This window comes from Lonchura striata, chromosome 9 (assembly GCF_050655825.1).
Source record: "Lonchura striata isolate lonStrDom1 chromosome 9, ASM5065582v1, whole genome shotgun sequence".
NCBI classification, from domain to species: domain Eukaryota; kingdom Metazoa; phylum Chordata; class Aves; order Passeriformes; family Estrildidae; genus Lonchura; species Lonchura striata.
This window is the reverse complement of record NC_140711.1, coordinates 4036355-4060990: the sequence shown is the minus strand read 5'-3', so window position 1 is coordinate 4060990 and position 24636 is coordinate 4036355. Positions and strand designations below refer to the sequence as shown.

General features: G+C 48.8%; 1 protein-coding gene across 2 annotated transcripts in view; it reads right to left on the bottom strand.

The window, feature by feature from the left end:
• The window catches only part of ARHGEF4 (Rho guanine nucleotide exchange factor 4), a 204448-nt gene that overhangs the window by 14855 nt on the left and 164957 nt on the right, over nucleotides 1-24636 (bottom strand). For both annotated transcript variants that reach the window (XM_085586985.1, XM_077785565.2), the window contains one exon: nucleotides 1222-1401. In XM_085586985.1, coding sequence (XP_085443111.1) covers nucleotides 1222-1401 — 180 coding nt within the window. The remainder of the gene's footprint in view (nucleotides 1-1221; nucleotides 1402-24636) is intronic.

Sequence of the window (24636 nt, the reverse complement as noted above, 5' to 3'; positions counted from 1 at the left end):
GTGTTTTCATTGAAAGAAAAATAAGTGCTGAGGTCTTGATAATCTTATTTGCATAACATTCCACTGTTTGTATTAATTATGCAGCTGAGACTATCTCCTACTACCTATAACAAAGCATTTCAAAACTGCCCCACTTCTCCAAGGACTTTTGCTATAGACACCGGCTGACCTGGTGTCACCTCCTTTCATGCTTCACCTGGTTTTGGGTCACTTGTGATCTGAAGTGACCTGGATAAAGAGCTAAAGGGCTGAGAATCTCTGCCCTTAGGCACCCCAGTGCCTTTGCAGCACTGAGGAGCCTGCCCGAGGTGCTGAGAGCTGTCAGGCACCCGCACTGACATCAGTCAGGAGAAAGGAAAAAAGCCTTTCTCCTCACAGCAGGACAGCGGAGCACAGCAGTTTCCACCCTCCCACACTCCTGGTTTCCCCCCTGCTTGCCCTGAGAGTTCAGATGTGTTTCAGAAAGCTCTGTTGGAAATGAAGCCTCTGCAGGGTGCAGTTCTGACTGTCTGGGCTGGTCTGCACAGCTCTTCTGGGTGGGTTTTGAAGCTGGCACCGGGGACAGCCTTGGCCCACAAGCACCGAGTGTCTCAGCTTGCCCCAGATGACTGCTGAGATATTTCTTGTGTTTTTCTCCTCCGCTTTTTAGTGCCTGGCACGCAGTGCTGTGTGGCAGCCCAGCAGCCCAGGGGCCGGGGCGGTGCCCGAGTCCATCCTTTGGCCGAGGCACTGCCCCGCCCCAGCACCAGCTGCAGAGAGGTGCCTTTGGTGCCATGCTCATCTCTGTTGTCCCACTGGCACTGGAATGAGGACCTCTGCCAGCTGCCTCAGGGATTCCTCCAGGAGAACGCTGCTCGCTCCTGGAAGTGGATGCCATGTGCTTGGGCACAAATCAGCCAATGTACAGATTGGTTAGCAGGAGCCAGCCTGCAAACCACCAAACAGGGCAGCCCCCCAGCTGGCACAGCTCTGCTCTGCTCCAGTCTAGAGCTGAACCTTTTGCCCTTTTACTCATGTAGAGGGAGTTCTCCACACTGATGGCTGCTCAGCCAGGAGGGCACCCTGTACTGTAGCCCCTTGTAGAGGAATACTAACAAGACATGCTGAGCCATCTCTAGCAGTGAAAGTCTTTGGAGTCACCACAGAACATTAAACATGGAGGAGAAGAACAAACACACCTGGTGCTAATGGAAAGGGCACAAAGAAACAGGAAGATCTTACCCGAACAAAGCTGGCTGGAAACCAGCCTTCACTGTCCAGAATCCTCCCCCACCACCACTCCTTGTTGGTGGCATCCATCACTTCGATGACATCGCCGGCCTTGAATCCCAGCTCCTGGTCGTCCATGGTGACGTGGTCCCAGAGGGCTTCTGCGTACACCACGCTGCCATCGCTGATGAGCTGTGGGCAGAGCAGGCACACTGTCATCCCTCCACGCCAGCAGCACCTGTGCCAGCCTGGCTGCAGCCCTGGGGCTCGTGCTGCTCACTCTGTACCCCCGTGAGCAATGAGGAGTTGCTGCAAGGCTGGCAGTTGCTTTTGCCCTGCTCTCAACAGCATTTATCCAGAATCACTTGCACACACTACGTTTACTACCATAAAAACATAAATTCTGGTATTTCATACTGCTGGCTTTGCCTCAGCCAGTAAACAAGGCTCAGTGGTACCTTGTTTGTGGAGGATGCTCTGCTGCTGCCAGTGCAGATCTGCTTTGGAAAGCCTTGAAATAAAACCTTGAGCATCAATATTTAGAGACATACTTCAGAGCAAAAAGTTCTGGAATGGTCTCTGCCCAGGGAGGTGGTGGAGTCACCATCTCTGGATGTGTTTAAAAAAAGATTGGATGTGGCACTCAGTGCCATGGTAAATTGAGGTGTTGGGACTGGGTTAGACTCAATGATCTTGAAGGTCTCTTCCAGCCCAGTGATTGTGTGAATTCTGTGAGAAAACATTCAGAGGCCTCAGATCTCCTCTGGAATGGGCAGAGCCTGAAGCCTGTAAGATGGTTAAACATAGCACTTAAGATGCTTAAAATAAGACTCCTGGAGAGCTTTAAGCATTTATACTGAGGAACAGAACTTATTTACTGCATGCCCTATAGAGGCCCCACTCTAGGAAAAACAGGACCTCCAACAACTTAAAAAACCCAAACCAAAACTGAATCCCATGTGGCTGTAAGCTGCAATTGGGCTCCTGAGCATAGTGATGCTGTGCCTGGAGCCATTGCTGACCCTTCCCACCTCAGCTGTGGGGTGGCCAGGTAACACTGGGTGCTGCTGCAGTGGTGTCTCTGTGGGCTGGTCCTGCTGGCCACCACAGCAGGAGTGCCTGACGCCACTGGTTTATCAGTCAGGGTCTCCTTTGGATTTCAACAACTCCAGAGCACACTCAAGGAGTTCCCTGGGCCTGAGTGTACCTGGGACTGTCTGAACAACACAGGTTTTCCCAAGAAGATGGAGTGCATACTGAGTTCTGGTAAAAGGACTTGGCCATTGTGGAGTGGCAGGAAAATGGTGCAATGATGAATTATGGGAAGACAGCAGGAAGACAATATGCCAGGCACATGGGAGAAAGAGAAAAGCTGTGGGAAAGCCACTGTAGGTCCCTGGTAGGTGTCCCAGCAGTGCAGCAGTGTCACCACAGCACACAGGGCACGGGCCACACACGCCCCTTGGGCATGGGTCACCCAGAGTCATCCCCTGCTCTGGGTTACTGCTGCTGCCTCTCCACAAAGGAGAGATCCACACTGGGAAAGAACGTCAGCATAATCAACTGGGTAAATCAGAAGAGGGTTAACGAGGCATTTGAAAGAAAATTGAAATGCAGTCTGCCTTTGGATAGCAAATGCCCCTTCAGTGAACCAGAAACAGCTTAATGCAGTGTTTCCATTCTGACAGAAATAATGGGATGATGGGGAAGGAGAGGGTGAGAGGTTCCCACTTATCTACACAGCCAGTGTGTAGCCACAGCTAGGTGGGATGCAATGCAGTGATGCTATGTGTATCTCCGTGAAAGTAGGGGATGGATCCATGTGGCAGCAAAAACAAAAGGGTTATTGATGTATTAAAAACAACAGAAGTGCCTCAGAATGGTCATGTAGAAATTAGAGCCTCTCCTCCCTCAAAAGGTGCTGGGATCAGCCCAACTGAAGTGCATCCACACTAATGCACACAGGATGGGAAACAAACAGGAGGAGCCCAAGGCTATGGTGTGGAAGGAAAGCTGGGATACAGCTGCCACCACAGCAGCGTGGTGGGATGGTTCCCACAAGTGGAGTGCTGCAGCAGGTGGCCATAAATCCTTCAGAAGGAGCAGGCGTGGAAGGAGAGGCAGTGGGGGATATCATCCCTGTATGTGAGGGGCGTTTTGATGATGGTGATGACAGGGTTGAGTGTTCCCCCTCTCCTTGGGGGGAGCAGAGGAGCAGGCTCTGCTCTCTGGTGCCCAGTGACAGGAGCCACAGGAACAGCCTGGAGCCGTGGCAGGGCAGGTTTAGGTTAGGTTAGGCAGGAAAATGTTCTTCCCCCAGAGGGTGGTGGGGCACTGAACAGCTCCCCAGGATCACAGCCCCAAGGCTGCCAGAGCTCAAGGAATGTTTGGACAACTTTCAGACACAGGGTGGAATTCCTGGGGTGTCTGTGCAGGGCCAGGAGTTGGACTTTGATGATCCTTGTGTGTCCCTTCCAACTCAGGATTCTCTATGATTCTCTAAATATATTCATCCATGATTTGGATGAGGGGATTGAGTGCACCCTCAGTAATTTAGAGGTTTTAGCTTTTTAGCATAAAGCAGTGACAACTAGAGTAGGAAAGAGAGTGGATGTAAAAGCGTATTTTCCCAGACTTGGCTATCAGATTTCAGCTCCAGAAAAGCAGCTGGGCCGTGGGTGAGGGCAGGTGTAGCCACTCTCACAGAGCTCTGCTGCTGCTTTGGGACTGCAGGGACTGGTGCCTGTGCAGGCCACAAGCTGCAGGGAGGGAGAGCAGAGGGTGAGGGGTGGCTGGAGCCCAGCACCTGGGCAGCCCTACGGAGGGGAGCTGATGTCACCCAGAGCTGGGACAGCCGGGGACAGCAGCAGTGCCATGCCCTGCTGAGTTACACATGGCTGTTGCTCAGGATATGGGCAGAAGCTGCAAAGCCTTCAGAAGAGTGGCACCCAGCAGGCTTTTCAACAACCAAACTGTGACCAGCACATAGAGAACATGGCTGTTTCTCAGACAAAATACCTTCTCTGTGTGTTTAAATACACCAGCCTGGATCCAGGTGTGATGTGCAGGCTGGCACACACCGTGGCCATTTCCAGAGGGAGGCTAAGTGGACTTCCTCTAGCACTGAGGTGGTCACACAAACAGAGCACTGATGATGGGAAGACATTAATACCATACAGCAGCACGCTGTCACACCTTGGTAACGTGGTGAGAAGACAGGAGACCAAGCCTGACCCAGCATTCACAGCACACAGGGCTGACACACTCAGCTCACAGAGCCACATGGTTCTACTCAGAGTCACTGAAAGCCACGGGGCTGAGAAGAGAATCCTCAGCTGGTATTTTAATCCAGCAATTAATATTAATACCTTCCATTTTCTCTATTCAACAACAGCCATACTGTAGGTATGGTCTGGAAAATACAGGAAGTCACAACTGTGGGATCACCAGCCTGGCCAAATAGGCAGGCAAGACACTGCCAGTTCTCATGCAAAGGAATAAATAAAATAGACCTGAACAACTGGCCAGGATTTGTTTAACTGACAAGAAACAACATGTTTCTGGGGAGGAATGATCCATATGGAATAAATTATGAAATAAAGAGCAAAAAATTATTTCATCTGTTCTTGGGATCATTTCAGTTAATGTAATACAGCAGGACTCAATGCACCTTCATGTGTTCAGGCTGACAGGCTCTGCCTGGCCCCCTCCCTGCCCCACCTCCTCCTGTGCTGGCACCCCAGGGTGGGCAGGGGCAGACCTGGGTGCTGAGCACTGCTCAGTGAACAGGGCTCTGTCCCCAGCTCAGGCTGTGCCTTATACTTTTATTTTCCACTGTATCCAGCCCAACCCCTAGGCTGACACAGAAGTACCCAGTCCAAGAGCCCCTTTCCCAGAGCAGGTATAGGTGGGCAGCTCAGAGCCAGGACTGGCATTTCCATGGCACAGGAGCACCCACGGTGCCACATGTCACTGCAGCAAGGAGAGCTGCCCCATCCTCCCCCAGGGCAACCTGCCACAGGCAAAGAGGGGCAGGACTCTGGTGCAGTAAGGTAGAAAAATCACAGAGAAAGGCTTCATAAAATCAGGCCTGCTCTCCTGGAATCAGTGGCTGGCCTTGTCAAAGCCAGCATTTTGCAAGTTCCCACGTGAAAGCAATCCTGGTGTGAGCAGTTCATTAACATAACAATCTATTCCTGGGTAAAATAAACCAGCTTGCACCTGTACAAACTGGTTTTGCACCATTAGATAGAAAAATGAAAACTATCTCTCACAAACAACTTTCCTGAGAGTTTGAGTGAGCAATCAATACAAAATAACAACTTGTTAATAACCAATAAAATAACTGGAAAGAAAACTACTGACCAATTGGAGTCCCACACGAGGTCTGTAACACTGTATAAAAGGAATTATGTGAATAAAGAATGGGCTTTTTAACCCTGAAGAAACTGGAGTCTGTGTGATTTATTCCCATAGGACTCTCCTACCCCAGGAAGGATAAAACACACAGCAGGTAAAAGGGTTTTGGCAAAATGTGTTTGGGGTGGTGCCACCCAGCAGCTCCGCTGAGGGAGCTCCTGGCTCCCAGGGGAGCATGCATGGAAGGGGATGCTCACCCTGCCAAGCACCTCCTTGGCTCAAAAGGCTCAGCTCACCACACTTTGATCTCTGCAATTAAAGCAAGGTTTGGAAAACAACTACCAATTTCATATGAAACAACATTTATGTGCTGGCTTTGTAATGTCAAGGACAACTCGGTACATGTTCTTGAAAAGGCCCAAACAAGTGTATAGCAAAGTTAGAGAGAATGCAAACCAGCCAGCCCACAGCTGCTCTGGCTCCTGCAGCTGGAAGCAGGGAAAACAACCAGAAATCAACTTTTCTTTGTTTATAAAAACATCTAACTTTGTAGACAGCAGCATTCCCAACCCAAAGGCAGCACAAGCCCAGATGCTTGAATCTGTAAATCGAGGGCAGCTCTGTTACTGCCCTGGCCTTTCTGTGTCCCCATTGCAGCCCCAGGCTCCTGTTCCAGCCCTCCCTGCTACAAGGGAAGGCACTGGAGCTGATGCCTTGGAGGGGCTGTAAAACAGAGAGGCTGGACAAGATTCAGAGAATAAAGTGGGTATTTATTGAAGGCCTTCAATAGCCACACCTTGGGCAGCCAAAGCCTCCCAGAGGCTGCACCCAAGGTGGACAATGGGCACCAGTTTTACAGACAATTGTAAGTTTGGTCCATTTGCATATCAGGGTTTAATCCTCCAATTACAGCTTAAGCTAATTAAGTCATTTACCCCCAGTTTGCTCCTCCCAATTCACTTTTGTTTGTACTTTTTGGGGCCTGAGGCTGTGGGGTGTCCTTGGATCTCAGGCCCAGAGGGATTGTTTTGTCTGACCAAAATGTGAAGGCAGTAATGAACACTGTATGGAGTTTGGAGTTGTGCACTAATGCAGTACAGTCTGGAAAATATAAAAGTTAAAATCCCAAGGCATCAGGGCAACTCCTCCCATGGCACAGATGGAGGGGAAGATTGATGGATGGCTCCTCTGAGCAGTGTCTGCAGAGGCTGCCAAGGAGGAGACACAGCCAGGGCTGGTGCACAGAGCTGCCCCAAATTAAGTCCATTACATGTGAGCAAGCAGACCTGGCATGCCAAGGCCCGTGGCTTGTTGGCATTGCAGCTCTCAGTCCCTGTCTGTCTCAGGCTGGACACCTTGACATAATTACCTTGTATGTCCTGGTCTTGTTTGGACAGGACCTCCAGGCAATATTAACAGAGATAAAAGATCTCAGCAATTTACAGAATGAGGGATGAAGATGCCCTTAGGAAATATTTATCTTTGAGCTACTTGTTTCTATTTGAATAAAATTTGAATAGCTTTCTCTTGACAACGCCAAGTACACTGGATCATGCAGAGACAAAAAATAAACCCAGGAGCATCAAAAGAACTGGGAAAAGGAAAGATCAGGGACAAGGTAGCAATAGAATGGAATTTATCTTTCAGCTCTGTGACCCTCAAATGGACATGTTCCACAAAGAGCACCTGAACCCAGCCCTTCCTGGTGAGCTGAAACTGTTACATGAAGCCTGTGCTCACTGCCTGCCTCCCCAAATTTGTGTGTAACGGACTGAAGTTGAACTGGTCCTGCACACCAAACATTTAAGCCCTGCAGCAGTCCTGACCCCAGAGGCAAAGCCCTCCCACAGCACCAGTTCCTTCAGCAGTCACTTGGCTTCCAGAGCTTCTCCTCTGCCTCTTTCATGCAAGCTGCTGCAGAGAAGTGGAAAAAAAAAATTACCTACATACATGCCCCAAATTTGTGCTTCATTCACACAAATACTTATTTTCTCTGAATATGAGCAGAAGCCAAAACTGGCCTCTGCCTTGAACTGAACCCATGGGATAGTTTTGAAATTGTCACAGAATTCACCAGGTTGGAAGAGACCTTCAAGATCATCGAGTCTAATCCAGCCCCAACACCTCAACCAAACCCTGGCACCCAGTGCCACATTCAGTCTTTGTTTAAACGTATCCAGGGATGGTGACTCCACCACCTCCCCAGGCCATTCCAGAACTTTATCACTCTTTCCATTAAAATCTTTTTCCTAACATCCAATCTATATTTCCCTTGGCACAGCTTGAGGCTGTGTCCTGGTTCTGTCAGTGCTGCCTGGAGAAAGAGCCCAGCCCCACCTGGCCACAGCCACCTTTCAGGAGCTGTGCAGAGTGATGGGTCACCCCTGATCTCCTTTTCTCCAGGCTGAGCACCCCCAGCTCCCTCAGGGGTTCCTCACAGGGTTTGTGTTCCCAGCCCCTCCCCAGCCTCGGTTCCTCCTCTGGATGTGCTCCAGAGTCTCAAAGCCCTTCCCAAACTGAGGGGCCAGAGCTGGGCACACCAGGACTCCACAGACTCGAGGTGTGGCCTCAGCAGTGCCCAGCACAGGGGAGGAATGACCTCCCTGCTCCTGCTGGCCACCCTATTCCTGATCCAGGCCAGGATGCCATTGGTCTTCTTAGCCACCAGGGCACACTGCTGTCCTGAGAGCTTGCTCTTGCTTCCTCTCAAAACTTTTAGCTTCACTGTCTAATGATGGGCAACAGAGATGCAATTTATCTCAGGGAGCTTTTGTCATCTGAGCAGCAGGCACTGAGTCTGAATGAATTATCTGGATTGGCTTTTCAGAGCATCTCCCCTCGTGGGCAGACAGACACCCCAGGGAAGGGCTCATCTTCAGCATCTCTCTCAGCACGATGAGCTAACCAAGCCCCTGGGCTTCCTGTCTCCCCTCACTGCCAGGCAGGAATTTGGGCTGCCTCTGCTAGACTGGACTTGCTGCTGCCTGGCTGCAGGGTGCCAGAAGCACCAACTCAGCTCTGCAGGCACAGCCAACACTTCAGTGCCTCTGCTGCTGCCCTGGCCACGCGGGCCAGGGTGACAGGAGCCCTCCCTGGCAGCGTGGCAGGGCACGTGTCCCCAGTGGGCAGTGCTCGTGCCACTGCTTCATTCACAGGCCCACTCACCCTGCCCCCTGACAAGCCATGCCCTTGGCATTTGTTGCCCTTTTGCCTGCACTGTAAGCTGCATATTTTTCAGCAGAGATTTTTGAGACTGATTAAGGGTAGTGGAGGACTCTCAGGCATTTACCAAGCACTGCAGATCTTCATTCAAAATATTTTAATTTGACAGTGATTCTCCTTAACAAATCTAAAATGTCAGTCAACAAAGATCTTAATCCAGCTAAGTGTGCTCCACTGATATTCTACAGTGCTGCTTTTTTAATCAGTGCCTGTAGTTAAACCCCTCATGTGACATCTAGTACAGCTGCCTCCATTTACCAAACATTCAACATTTGTCATCACATTTATTTGGTAAGAACTATTTTCCACAAAACCATTATGACTGGCATTAATTACATTATTCCCTTTTATTTATATCATCTGAGTCCTGATTGCCCCTCAGAAGTGATTTAAGCAGATGGGAAGAGGAGGAGGGTCCCCCTGCAGCAGGCAAGGAGAGGCTTTGAAAAGTGCCTTGATGCAGTGCTGCAGGGCAGGGAAGCAGCCCCTGTGGGAAGTGCAGGGGGCAGAGCTGTGCCCCATGTTGGGTGAACCTGTGTGTGAAGAGTTTGGCCTGAGATGCACATCCCCTGGCTGCCATTAAATGGGATCCTTCAAACCTCACGGTGATGCAAGAACCTCCAGATTCCTCACCTAAAATTGTTACAATGATTGTTACAATGCAAAAGAAAACAAGTTGAAAATTGCTTTCAGCCATTTTGCTTTTGGCTGAAATAACTCAGGAAAGTTCTTGTGAAGGAGAGAGGACAGTCACCTGCAGCTGAGGAGGAGACCTAAATTACCTGGCAGTGCCCTCAGGACTCCAGCCATCACTGTCCCATGGCCTGTCTGTCGAGGGAGCCTGCTCACTTGGGGAACTATGATCCCTAAGTTTTGGCATAAGGAAAAACCAGGAGCAAAGCCCTTCTCGAGCCTTTAGGTAACTCTGCAACAGGTTCTCTGTGTGTCACATTCTATAGCTGCACATTGCAGTAGCTGGTAACATTTACAGCAAGTAAAGCTGAAAAGCAGCTTCCATTTTAACCTATCAAACAATTTTCCAGAAGACATTTGTTGAAAATATATCACACATTTATTTTCTGGTATAAGTGAAACGTATTTTCACTCTTTCTGAACAAGTAGATAGAACGCTGAGTGACAGGGTGACAAATGGCAACAGAAATCCAAATGTAACAGGAACAATATCTAACACAAGTGACTGACTAAATCACCTGCTCCTCAGGAAGGTCTTTGCAGACCCATTTAGGAAAACACCCGCCCTCTCCATCAGGGTCAGAAGCCCAAATATCAGGAATGACTCAGAAAGAGAGGGGAGAAAGAAGCAGGCAAGGCACAAAGAACAGCATGAATCAAATGTGGGAAGAGTTTCTAGGCCAGCACAAGCTAAACAGACCTTGAAGCTGCAGCAGAGACAGGTGGATGGAGGGTGGCCATGAGCTGAGGTTATTTCTAAAAAGGTTATTTCTAATCCAGGCTGCTGGATGCCCAGACAAGAAGCCTGGGACAAAAGCAGAACATTTTCCCTGTGGTGCAGAATTAAGCTGTGGCACAGGAAGCCCCACAGCCCAAGCCAGAGATGATTTTTAAAAAGATTAAGTAAATGTAAGTCCTTCAAGGACATTTAAACACATCCTGTCTGGATACAGCCCACCAAGGACCTTAAACACACCTGGGAAGGCACACAAGGCAAAGAGCCAGGCCACGCTTGCATCTACTCCTGAGCAGATACCCAAGTCACAGGTAAAGGTGTCACAGGTAAAAGTGTCACAGGTAAAAGTGTCACTGGCTGGCTCTACAGAGCTGGGCATTAGGGTGGTAACATTTATCTCACACAGCATTAGGACATGAGGGTAGTGACAAGCACAGAAGGAAAGAAATGCTGATTATTTGTATTACCCATGGATATTTCTTAAAACCAGCAAGCCCTGGAGCTGTTAACCTGGCAGGCACAGCTACATCCCAGGAGCTACAGCAACACTGGCATTCAGGTGGAAAATCAGCAGCTGCCAGCACAGTAATTACAGGGACATTAGGATGTCCCCTGGGGCAGGGCTCTTCCTCTCCTGCCTGAGACTCCTCAGCAGTTCCACACATTCAATAGAACAGATCCCACACACTCCATCCTACACCAGCAACCTCACCAGGGACACCCATCCGGAGCAGCCATCCACTCCTACACATGGATGTCTAATTCCTGGCATGCTTTTCTTTCCTCCAGAAGGGAGGATGAAAGTGTAGCCAGGGAAATCTGGATGTCCAGATTCTGCCTGGGAGAGAGTGTCCCTGCACACAGGTCACAGGAGCAGGCACGTGCCACATCCTCACTCAAAATGTCCAGAAAGCCCTTTGCAATTAAGAGCTCAAAGGACCTCAAAACCTCCTTAAAGACACAAAACTTAAGTCATTCCAAAGCTCTAAATCAGCTTAAACAGCTTAAACTCATCTAAGGCCCTACAGTGTTTTAAGCATTTTAAACCCATCTAAAGCCTTAAAGTGGCTTAAGGAGCTTGAAATACTCTAAGGCTTAAAAGTGGTTTAAGATCTCTAACTTTTGGCTCAGCCACTCCTCTCCCACCTCTCACTCCTCACCCCAGCCACCCAGTCCCAGCTACCCCAACCAGCCCAGATGCTGCCAGAGCAGCACCTGGAAATTGTCCATGTACCCTTCTCCTACTTTCTTTGGCTTCAAAGGCTGCAAAGGTGCAAGGCCTGAGGTTGAACTCTCAGGTTGGAACAAGACTCTGACCTAGGGCTCACACATCTACAAAGTTTGTAGTTTCTGGTTCCAGTTTGGCTGTCATGAAAATTGTCTCAGACTGCCTGACTCCCCACTTGACCTCACCAAGAGTTTTGAAGTCTACACTCACTGCAGAGGATGAAGCAAAGCTAGTTACCACAATATTCTTCTGATGCTCTGATTTTAACTGTGCAACCTGGGAATGGAAATAGTCCAGGATGTTTCTGTTTGGCTGTTCACACATTTAAGAATGATTGCTGTTGCATCTTTTTTACACTGCCATTTCTCAGACACCCCAGTAAAAACTATTTTCATCAGAAAATTATATTTAATGCTACATTAACACATTTCTCTGTCACTTGTGCTTTCCCCATTTTCCTCTTGCTGCAGCTGCAGGACTACCCTTCCTCTGTGCACTCTCTGGAATATTTCCTCTCCTTTTCCCTCGCTGCAGGACAGCTCCTGCTTCTACACTTTTCTCATGACTTAATTCTGGAATTTTTCCTATCCACCTCTCTTTTGCTTTCTCTTTCATCATTATTTCTTTGCACAAATGAGGATTATACTCCACAGATCCCTCAGGATAATGTATCCAAACCAGTTCAGCTGTAGCTATTCTGCCATACAGATTTATTGAGGATAAATGCTGCATCCTGGCTCCTTGAAGAAGGAAAGGAAAAGGAGCCATGCAGGTCACAGGCTCTCTGCCTGATAATGACTCTTCCCCCAAAAGATACAGCAAGATATGGAATCACTTATAGCTTGAAGGCAAATTAACCTAAATTTGTTTTACAAATAAGGTTAAAGAAAACATTTAAAAGCAGATACAAATTGCATTGCTAACAAACCCTTCTGAATCATCCAAATGTCAGCATCAAGGCCCAAACACATGGCTTTCCTTTTCATGTGTGTGCATGAGGTAATTGCAATGGAACACACTGCAAAAAACATGCTGAAATCATTTTTATTGCTCCTATCTCCTGTCAAAACATCTCCCTTGCATTAAACTGTGCCAAGGTCTGTACAGCACTGGCAGGTGCTGCCAGGGGTCCTGGGCCAGCACAGATTGCTTATCAATTTCCATGACGTGGCTCTAAGATGTTCTCCCTGCCTCAAAAGAACCATGCACAGTTTAGTATCCATTTTCTTTCTTATTTTTTTCCTGAGAGAGAAACCCTGCAGGGACATAAAACTTATAACTTCCACCACTACCACCACCACCTATCCCCTGCCTGGGGATCTCTTTCCCATGGTACACACACAGGGCTAGATCCTTTCTTCATAGAACTAAGAACTGCTGTTTGTCCTATTGTTTGAAAATGGGACAGAAGAAAATCTGAATAACAGAGAAGAACAAAAAAGAGACCTTGCTAATGTCTCACCGTCAGGCAAAGGAGTCTGCCTAAGCCTTTGTTTTTGGTTAGTATCTGTAAATATAAAAATGAGTAATTTCTTTTGTAGTCACTGCAGAAGGTTCTTCCAGTTATGTACACCCTAGGGAAAAAACACCTTTTCCTACTGGAAGTGTCCTGTGCTAGGTAAAGGAGACATTCAGGAAGCAGCAGCTTCCTGGGACCTTCTGAGGCCCTGTACTATTCTGCTTTTGAATATATCCATTTTCTTCATTTGTCTCACATCCACATCATCTGGATGAGGAGATTCAATGGCCTAAACAAAGCTAAGGCCAAACCAGAACCACACTCCTGTTTCCAAGACCACATTGCAAACAAGTCCTCTAAGTACAGGAGAACAAAGCAGCTGCTGCTCCTCCTGCCTTTGGTGCACGTAGGAAATCCCACAGCTCCTGCTGTGCACCAGTGCTCATTCCTGTCCCCCTGACTCCCTGCACAGCCCTGGCACCAAGAGTCAAGCCTGGAGTCACCCTGGCCACAATTTCCAGCAGGACACAGTGGTTTTGCAGAGACAGCTGAATTTCAGCTGAGCACATTCTGGTAGGGCAGGCAGCAATGGGCTCCTGCCATTGCCAGCACTCCTCTCTTGGCATCCAGGGCAGTTCTTCTCACTTTGTAATTAGATTATGCTTATTATAACGAGTGCTGGCTCCTGGGCACTACAGGTGTGAACTGGGATGCTAAAAATATCAAGCCAGGACTCCTTAGCAGCCTGTCTTTCCCTAATCTCCTGCTGGAACCATTTCATCTGCTGAGGTGAGGAAAGCTGAGTTGGGCTGCTGCCGAGAGATCCCGGTGTAGCTGCTTGGATTCACCCAATGCTTACACCCAGTGTTTTTATTTCCATCTAACATTTTCCACATCACTGCAGATACTCAACATGCCAGGAAGGGACCAGATCATGGTTGAGAACAAGCACAAGCAGTGGAGCCCTGCTGTACCTGTGCTGCTTGGAGCTGTAGCACCACAAAAACTCTCAAGTACTGCCCCTGCACAGTGGCCACTGCAAACCAGCCCAGCCTAGCAGGAGACAGCAACTGATCCCATTCCTGAGCTGATATCCCAGCACTGGACAAAGACAAGGTTTTCAGGTGTGGCCCTGTGCTGTTTGCTCCATGCCCTTGGCTTTGCCCAGCTCAGGGCAGGAGGGGCTGCAGCAAGGACAGAGGGGCTGAAGGCTGCCCTTGTTGCCCCAGCTGGAGGAGGATCTACCTGCTGTGCCACCAAAGGAGAGCAGAGATGAAGGTGTCCAGTGTGAAACTGGTGCTCTCTGGAGGGGGAAGCACGCTGGAAGGAGCTGTGCTAGGGTCTTCTGCAGGGAGGGAGAAGGGGAAGGGGACAGCACCTCTGTGCTGCAGCAGGATGGATGGGACCAGAGCCCAGTACCAGCCCCTTGGTCAAGAGGGGTCTGGCAAGGGAGAGCAAACTCCCCAGTTTCCCTCTCTGTGGTCCTTCACACCTGGCTAACTCCTCTGCTGAAAGGCTGACCAACACCCTCTTGGTACTTTGGGAGAAATTTTTCTTTTAGCACCTCCAACACAGGCGAGCTATCACATTTATCAATACAAATGCAGAAAGCTTGCATGCACATCACAGGACAGGGAAAGCCACTGTGGTGTGACAGGTCCACACCACCTCTTTGAGTTCCAGTTCTGTCACTGCCAAATGCAGACACAGAGTGGGTGCACTCTATGTGACACCAAGAGTCATGCCTGGAGTAATCCTGGCCAAAGAACATATACAAAGATTCGTACAAGACATAATTTTATTCCAGTTTGCAATACACTCTGTAGTTAACAAGGCCAGTGACACAGCATCAATAACAAGTACTCTCCCTCTAGAAATCTTTCTTTAACCTGTGTAATGTGGCTTCTTTTGTCGTGTGCTAATTCTTTATTTTAAATCAAAACACTGGAAGGAGTAATTAAAAGTAATTGTTGATGGTATCATCCTAAGTGCTTACCGTGTTTCTTATCTGGCCAGCTCATGCCTTGGATTCCAAGAATAAATCACAAAGACAGCAGATACCACATATCACCACATAAATGAGTTTAGCCTGGGAGAACAAATTAAGCAAAGATACAATCTAAAGCCCAGATCTCCCTTTGGAAATGATGTCTGGGTCTTGCTCCTGTTCACAGATTCTCTTTGCTCTCACAAGGCTCAAAGCAGAGCAGTAGCAGAGCTCTTGCCTGTCAAATGTTCTGGTGGACTTGTCCCATGCAGGGGGCACAGCAGGTCCCTGTCCCTGCAGGGCTCAGCATGTCCCTGTCTCACAGAGCATGGGAAGAGTGCAGGCACAGCCTCACCCTGCACCCAGAGAAGAGGAGGAAGAGGAGGAGGAGGAGGAAGAGGAGGAGGAGGAGGAGGAGGAGATGTCCAGTGGCCACACAAAGGCCTGGCTGCCATGCCCTGCTCCACAGCAGGAGCAGGGAGCCATGGGCACCAGGGAGCCATGGGCACCAGGGAGCCATGGGCACCAGGGCAGGGGACACCAGTGGGCACAGGGCTCCCCAGCTGCCTTGCCCCCTGCCCTGGCAGTGCTGCTCCCTCCCGGGGCTGTGGCCCCAGTGCCAGGGCAGGGCCTGGTGTTCAGGTGACAGCAGGGAAGGCAGCCCCAGCCCTTCTGCAGAGCACCCAGATCTCCTGGCAAGTAAGTGCATTGAGAGCAAACTGAAAACCCACCAGAAATGTCAGAGCCTCTTCCCACCCCCCAGAGCTCTCCTTCCCCACTGTATTTCTATCACCATCTACAGCTTCTGCAAACAGTTCAGGGATCCTTCACCAGCTCTATTTTTCCTGGGCTTTATTGGCTATTGCAGCTTCTTCAGCCAAGATGTGAGGCAGGACTGAATGAGCCACAACTAACACCAGACTGATTAACAGTGGCCAACTGCAGCTTCCAGATGAATGTATACAGCTGTAGGGGAAGCTGAGGAAGGAGGAAAGCACTGATGTCTCCATAACAAAACTTGACACAGATATTTCAGCATTAGTTAGGTATTGAGAATCTAGACAAGCATTGGAAAGAGGAAATTAAAATTCACCACACATTAAGTGGAAAAGTGTTCCCAGGTTCATAGCAACCTAAGTAACACCTGTGGCAGGCAGGCAGCATTGGAACCCATATTTCCAAAGGGTTCTCTGTAATCTCGATATTTTTCTTTCCAGAATTTTTAAATGCAAGAACAGTTCTACTTTTTTGTTTTGCTCCCAACAGTTCTGGTACAAAATTGTCCTAAGCAGGAGTAATGCAAATTGCCCCAAGCAGGGAAGGGAAAGGCAATTTCACCAGAGGGCACATTACCCATTCCTATCACCTACTTTTCTTCCTCATTGTCCTGCACTCCCCAAAGCCCTTGGAAGAAACAAATCTTCCCTTTAGTTCTCTAGCAGCAAGCAGGTCTTCTCCTGCTGGGGAAAGCTTGGGCACCTTCCATCAGCAACTGCAGTGCTTCCTGCAGGAAGCAGCATGGCAGCTCTGCAATCCAGAGGCACCAACTGCCCAAACTCACAGCATTCCTAGGCTTTCCCAGGTTTGATATTCCCAACCTAGCAGAGCCCTCCAGCAAGCAGCAGGAGTAAGATATCCCCAAACTGAACATGCAGCAGTAGCAGAGGGCAAATTGCTCCAACACCACAAGACCAACTCCAGGCTAACAAATTTTACAGGACACTTAATAAAAAGAAGTTCCTGGAAAACTTCCCTGAAGTCCCTTCCCAGGCAGAGTGGAACAGGAAGCTACAGTCTCCAGTTCTATGACAAAAGGCACCCAAGGGACATTTCAGGGACATGGCACCGAGCTGAACAAGAGCATGAGTCACTTGGTGAATGCAGGCTCAGCCTAGGCTGGCAGATACGTGTGCTCAGCTTCCCAGCTGCCCCACACGGCCTCCACACACTGAGCCAAACCCTGGGATTATGAATGGAGCCCATCTCCAGCTCCTCTTCAGAGCTACACGTGCATGCAGGCCCTGTGAATAACTGCTCTTCTCATCTAACACCAGGGGTTTTGCAGTATTTCAAGATACAGAGCAGGCACGACAGCAATAACTGGCAGTCCAAACTCGGTGCAGGGGCTGCCACGATGCTGAGGCCTCTGACTGCTCCCACTGACAAGGGGTGGGAGCTTCTGAACCTCAAGCACTTTCTAAACCTGCTCAAACCTTGCATTGGATTTGCCTGCATAGGCAGCTGCCAAAAGCTTTCTGTCACTGACACCTGTGAGCCCAAAGCTGTACTCTAGTCCCTCATGTGCCATTTGAAGACTGAGGCATACATTCCCTTCACTCACTTGGCCTTTCCAAGAAAAAAATCCTTTTTCCACCTTATGCCATTTGGTTCTGATTCCAGGTGAAACTAAGACCTCAGTAAAGTTTAGAGGCAAGACAAAAGAGATTTGTTTTAAAGCCAAGTTGTAAGCTATAGTTAGCTTTTGGTTTTTTTAATAGCAACTTCAGAAAACGACATAGACTGGATGGTTTTGGTGGCTGTTATCACGATGGCCAGATAATAGAATTTGTAGCCTAGTTTGAGATTTTTAATAATTCAAAACTGTTCATTTGCATAAGAGATTCCCAGATAATTGCAGGGGGCTGGGGCCTGCTGCTGCCCCACACCCAGAACTGCAAGAGAGAGTCCTCTCTCAGGGAAAAGATGTTCTGCACCTCAGCTGTAACAGAAAGGAGCTCCACAGGTAAAAATTCCATTCTTTGCATGCTAAAGTGATGTGGTTTTGTATAACACTAATGTATTACACAATCACATAAATAACTGATACAGAGTACATCACTCATGATGACAGAGACAACAGCACCATCCAGCCTTTCTCAACACCAGATCAGACTCCAGGAGCCATAAATATTCAGATCTGAAAGAACTGCAGTAGCCTCAACCATTACTGCCAGCAAACACACTGCCCTTGTGAAAGCTGTACTTAAATTGCAGATTACCTAACACACAAAATGAAGGATCCTGCTGAATTTTAAGGGTTTGCATCTTTTGCAGTCTTCTGCACAAAAGCAAGCAGTGTCATTAAGAACAGTGCACCGTGCCTTCCTTTGCAGTCTGTCTTCCTCCAGGGACCGGTCTCCTCCAATGCCATCCAGCTGAGGGTTGTTCCACGGGGGTGCCAGTGCCAGGTGTGGATGTGGTGGGATTCGCAGGGCTGCTGATCACATCAGGGAGGTGAGCAGGCCTGCATGGGGCGGGCAGAGCAGGCCTGTGTGGGGCAGGCTGCCCCGCTGCCCTGCCCTGCCAGCCTTGCAGGAGCGCTGCTGGAGCCGCTGCCCCGCTGGGCACGGCTGCCCCACTGGCCTGCGCTCAGCGTCCTGCGCCGAGGCTGTGCCAGCCATTTTGATACATACAGCTGATAAGCACTGAGGTATCATAAAGGAAATGGGATTAAAGCCAACAAAACCCTTCTTCCACACTGCTGCAGCGTTTATTCAGCCTGAATTCCTGATGGACTCTATTAATCAACCTCTTTGGCTAATTGGGCATTACTCATGCCACAGCACAGCTCAATGCTCACAGTGACAGAGCAGCGGAGGCGTTACAGGCTTCAGCTTTTACAGCAGGTGTTTACATGTAGCTGGTCCTTGTGTAAGGGCTCCTTACAGGATGACTGTCCCTCTGCAAACAAAGCAGCATCACTTGGGCTTCTCCAGGGCTGAGAAGTGCTACGTGCAGGCACGGAATCGTCATGGCTCGGAATCAAGGCTGATTAGTGCCACGGAGAGCGGTTAGGATCGAGCAGGTTGGCTCCGTTACCTCTCTCCCTTTCTCTTGTTTACCTGGGATCCAAAGCGCAAGGCACGAGTGATGACAGGAGGAGAGCGAGGGGAGCAGGGTGGGGAAGGAGCTGACGACTGAAAAACACGGGAGCAATACTCTGAGACACACAGTCACCGTAACAGCAGACAAGCAGACCAGAGGCAGACAACGACAAGCTGACCTGCTGATTTGTTGCCCAGTCCTGGAAAGCCCCATGCACCACACCACTACCGGCAGTCCTCCTTCAGTGAAAAGCCAAAAGAAACATCAGCACCACGTTGACGATGATGAGGAAGAGCAGGATGACAAAGACCACTATCCGCTGGGTCTCCGGGTTCATGTTGCAGCGGAGGAAAGTGTGAAGCGCGCTCCATTTGTGCCTGCTTCTTTCGGGGACCTTTGCCATGGCTTCAGCCCCCAGGAGGAAAAAAAAAAAAAAAAAAAAAAAAAAGGAATAAAAAAGCCTAAGTGCCTGCCGGGGCAGGACGGGCAGAGGGCTGTGAACAAAAGCTGTCTGAAGCTCGCAAAAGCGGAAGCCTAAAGGGCTCGCAGAGCCGCAGCACGTGTGCCAGACGCCGCCTCGGCTCAGGGCGAGCTCGGCAGCAGATCCCCGCGGCTCCGCGTCTGCTGTGCCCAGGGAGCCGTGGCCACGCTCCGGCAGGCGAGGACAGCGGGTTCCCGGTGGCGGAGCTCCGCAATGCCCGCGATGTCGGCTCCCAGAGAGCGGCGCCGCGATTTGCTGCGCTCCGTCTCCAGGATACACCGGGCCTTAGCAACCCCAGCGCAGCCCGCCGAGCCTCTTAAGGAGGGTCAGCACGGGATTAGGCTGCTTTGCTAAATCCTTCTCTCGCTGCAGGCGAGTCCTGCCGGAAGGGCAGTGCCCCCTGGGCTGCGGCCGGCCCTGCGCGGGGAGGGCACGGCCGGCTCCCGCACACCTGAGCGAGCAACAGGTGCGGGTCCGGCCCCTGCCCTGCCCTGCCCTGCCCTGCCCGGGACACAGCAGCAGCAGCAGCTGCTGGACTCTGCCGTTCGCTTCCTGGCAGCATCCTGGAGCCAGAAAAGGACTTGGCTCCCTCTGCCAACTCTCCGTGGGCCTGAGTCACTGCAAATCTCCATATCTCTGCAATCAGAAAATCTCTATTCAGTGCTGCAGAGCCCTAAACCTGCTTTTATAGATTGAACTTTTGCTGCTGGACTGCAAAGTTCACCGAGCACCAAGCTGCCCTGCCTCAGGTGCACTCACAGATGCCCCGGCTAAGCATAACTCCCACCTGTGCTGGGTCAGGAACAGAAGGAAAAGGCACTCCTCCTTGGAAGGATTAGGGATAGAGCATGGAGAACACCCAGCACAGGCTTTTCCACTGCAGCCTTTTTGTTTCCTCTAGCCAGAAAAGCAGAGCCCACCTCTTACTCCACGGCCAGCAGCAATCACTTCCCAGGAGAGGAGGAGGAGGAGGACTCAGGCTCAGTATTCAGATCCTTCATTGACAGGAAGCAGCTTCACATCTTCCAGTTCTCATTTAGACTACACATTCCCCCTCAGAAACTGAGGGATACAAATCCAGCAATCCTGATACCGAAATGGGCTCAATCCAGACCTTGGATTTAGAGCTGAGTGAGTCTGGAGCTGATGGAGGATGGAGTGATCCAAGAGGATGACTCTGCACTTTACACAGACGTTTCCAACATGGCCACACACATTTCTAGGAGCAGGAACCAGAACACAAGGTTGTCCCCCTTAAACACCCCACCTGCTAAACACCTCTGGTAGCCTCCATCTCTGGGAAGGGCCATGGGGGAGCAGCCACATGATGTGGGTACAAATGGAACACTCTCACCTTCTCTCACAGCTGAGAAATAAACTAACAAAAACCCTGGGGTTTTTTCAGGTGTTAGCACATCAATGCCCATGATGTTTGTTTGGGATCTGTACAGCTCCTGGAAAGCAGCAGGTAAGATATTTAAATGGGGAAAGATTTAAGAGTTATGGGTACCAGTACTTTAATTTTGGAGAGTTTTTCCACAAATTGCACCAGCCTCAGCAGGGGCCATACAGAAACGCCAGTCAAAACTTCCACTGTCTCCTTATGCTTCTGCAATGTCTAAGATAGCTGTCTTTCTTAGTCATAATAAAATCAAATCAAGAACTATTTCAGTTTCTTGATTCTGAACACAAAGATTCTGCAGATCTCCTTGTCTTTAGCCTAAATTTAGAATAAGGAGAATGATGTGTAGGATAAGGTCTTGTGCTCTCAATGCAGCTTCAAGACCTGTGGGAAAACCCCACAAACTGCAAGCTGCTGGGATCCACAGGCTGCCCAAGCTCACTGTGCTTGAGTTTTTGGCCTGCAATGACTGATAACCAGCTTTAAAGCTGATAAGCTTTAAAAAACTATTTCTCCCTGCCATGTGCACCACAGCAGAACACTTCAAAGCTTGCAGACTTCAATTTACTGAAAGTTCTTCAAGTCCACAGTGGACTTGCATCATTGCATTGTTCAGCTCCTGGGCTTTCTGTAAATCTTGTCTGGCTCTGAAGGCTTTTTGTGCCTGATTGAGTTTGGACATAAGCCACCAAGCAGGATTTGGGTGGGATGTAGATTTTCAGGAGAAGCTAATTATGGTGAATGGAGAGCATGATCCCACCCACTTCTCTGAAACCTGCACAGCAACTACTATCTTCTGTAAGCACATAGTTACACTGAAAAGAAAGGGATAAACCCCAGTGATTCAACAAGGCTGGCAGAGCTTCACTGTTGGTATTGCAGGATATGGGGTAGTTCCTAAAATCCATGATCTAATTCTCCACTAGTGTCCTGGAATCTTTGCCAGTTATAAACATGCTAAAACATTGGGAGGTGAAAGCACAGAAAGTTTGTCTGAAGACATCTGAAAGGGGAAAGCAGTTCACTTATTGGACACTGCTCTGAGCCCCCTGGAAAAAGAAGTCCAGGGGAAACTGATGGCAAAAGAAATTGCAGGGGGAAAAAAGGTAAAAAATTATAGTGGAAGGTACATTTTCATCTAACTCTGTGGTGTCTAAGAAACAGCCCAAGTCCCAGCTATGTTCCTTTGCTCTTCTGATGTGCAGACCCAAGTGCCCCCCTGCACTGCATTGCCTGGGCACAAATAACATATATGCCTCATATACATCTTGGGGCATTGCACAGTTACTGTTGAGTGGCATTCACCCTTCTGGCCCCTCAGCCAAGAGAAACTGGACAAGGACAAAAGCTGCAGAGTGACTCTAGCTGTGACCTGGCTTTTGTTTCCCCCACACACAGTGAATCCCCTCACAAGGTCTGGGGCAGAGACTGCCTGAGGAAGTCACTTCCATGGTAGCTTCAAGTGTTTTCTGAAGTTTTACCTCGTGTCTCGTAATACAGCAGAGCTCACTTTGTATAACTATCACTGAGGGAGCATATTTCAAATAATTGTTGCACAATCTCCACTGGAATCTAATCTGCAATTGTAATAATTTCCTTTGACTCCTTCTTCTAAGAGCCATCCTCAGCCAGGACTGCAGCATGGGAATAATGCTGCCACTCAAACAGAGAAAAAGTGAGCACACCCCAGCCTCAAAGGCCTGGGCACACACAAAGCCCTGCTGCAGTCCCAGAAGCTGCTCAGTGACCAAGGCTTCAGGGAATGAGCTATTCAAGAACCCCCCAGTCTAATATTAGATAAAATAGAAAACAAAAACATGCCTTCATTTTTCATCAAAATGATACTAAATATTGCCCAGTCCTTACTCATCACCATGCAGCACATGAGGCCTAAGCTTTTGAAGAGTGCTTTAGGTGTGATTTTTAGGAGGCCAGGAGTACACAGACAAACCCACTGTTTACCAGTGAAAAAGGTGTTTCAATACTGTAACAGCTGAGCTGGGAACTGAAAGGCACACACACAAAAATGTGAAGAAAGAAGAACTGTAATAAGAGGACAGATGTGCCAGTAGAACAGGAATAAATAACTGAGGAGACAAGCAGGGAAGCTGGATCCATCTCACTGGGAAAGCAAAGAGCTCGTGTCCCACAGCAAGAGTAGAGCTGTGGGGGACCAGCCCCACCTTCAGCACCTTTCTCCTCTCTCCTGCTGGGCCCACTTGGAAAGCAAAGCTCCAAGTAGAACACTGCATACCATGCTGGAGCACATTTCCATTTCCTATTCTTGGCTTGTCACAAATAGGAATGTGTTTGCTACAAGTACCAAAAACAGCACAATTCAAGTCCTCTTAAAGGCAAGGATACATTAGTATTGTAGGCACTAGTAAACCATGCTCAGAAAAAGAGCTCTTATTGGGTCATTTATCAACACTCTCCCTCCAACAATGTGAAAAGGATATTATCTAAATATAAACAGAGACAGAAGTGCTAGAACTGAGCCTGGATTGGGCCCAGCTGACACACAGACAGCTCCCGCCCCAGCTGCCTGCTCAGGGCAGAGCTCATGGACACACCAGGCAGGCAGCTCCAGGGTTTGCTGGTTCTGTGTGTGTGCAAATCACAGCAAATGTGAACTCCTTTACAAGTTCCCCTAAGGTATTGCTACAGAGGATACCTTCTGAGGCAGCTTCCCTCTCTCTTGTTGCACCACTGAAGGCACAGACACAAATGTGAATTCCCTGTCCCTCTGAGTGGCATCACTGGCTGTTGGAATGCTGGGTATAAAACTGCAGAGGAAGAGAACACATTCAGCACATCCAGAAACATTTAATGTTGCAACAGCCCCATTCACCTGGGTCCACGTGACTGGATTTTTTTTTCCCCTTCAACTTCTCTTTGACATAAAAATCACCTAATTATTACTGCCCTTTCCATTATACAGAGCTGTTGAAGAACATCTTAGGGAAGAAGCTTCTGTTGATTTTTTTTTTAACTGGGTGATAAAAATACTTCTATCTATAACACTGGTGAGATGAACCATTTCAAATGCATCTTTTAAAAAAGAATCCAGGATGAGTGGATGTTCAGTGGATGACAGCTCAGCAGCTGAAAAGGCTGACAATTAAACTGTGAGAGGGGCAAGCATTTGTACCTGCAAATCATTCCAAGGAAACCAAGTTTCCCTAACTCCCACAATTACACTTTTCTCAGCATCCAAACGAAGCAACTCTCAACCCTGCTATGCATTGAGCTAACTATCAGGAACACTGCAGATAACACCTCCCAAAAGGACAGCACTTTTTTGAGCCACGGCCAGAAAACATCAGAATAAGTATAGCTTTTTCAGCTGCATATGATCATGTACTTCTAAAGTGGAAAACAGTCTGTCAGAGTTTGCTTTGAATTTTTACAGTGTGTAACACTGTGTTACTAGAGCACAGTTACTCCCACTGCATCTTTCTCTAGCTCTGCATGGCTTAAGCCCACTCAGCTTTTACAGCCAGTACTTCCCTGGGCAGATTCCTCATGCAGTGCTGCCAAAACTTTACAAGCTGTTCTTGTGCTTGAGTACCACGACTCACGAGATAACTCTGAATGGAAAGAAAATAGGCCTGAGCATTTTTATGCAAGAAAAGCAGCCATTCATTCTGGACAACCCTGACAAAAATTTAATATTAAATTACAAGTAATTAAATATTTAAAAAAAAAAGACAATCTGCTTAGCAACCAGTCTTTTGCTTTCAGACATTACTAAACCTAGAAAATCTTCCAAATTTTCCTAAAGCAAGTTTTATTTTCAAGAGTAGCAACAACAACTGTTTAGATGTTTGAAACATCTGAGAATTACCAGCATGACCTGGAGCTCCAGTGCCAAGGGAAGGTGTTGCTGCCATGAGCCACGTGCTGACACAACACATCCCACACACCCTGGGAGCTGAGGAGAGCTCCAGAGTGTGCTGGGATGGAGCTGGGCATGCTTTGGGGATTTTGGGGTGGCAGAGGGGGATACAGACTGCAATGGCCTGGGAAACAAAA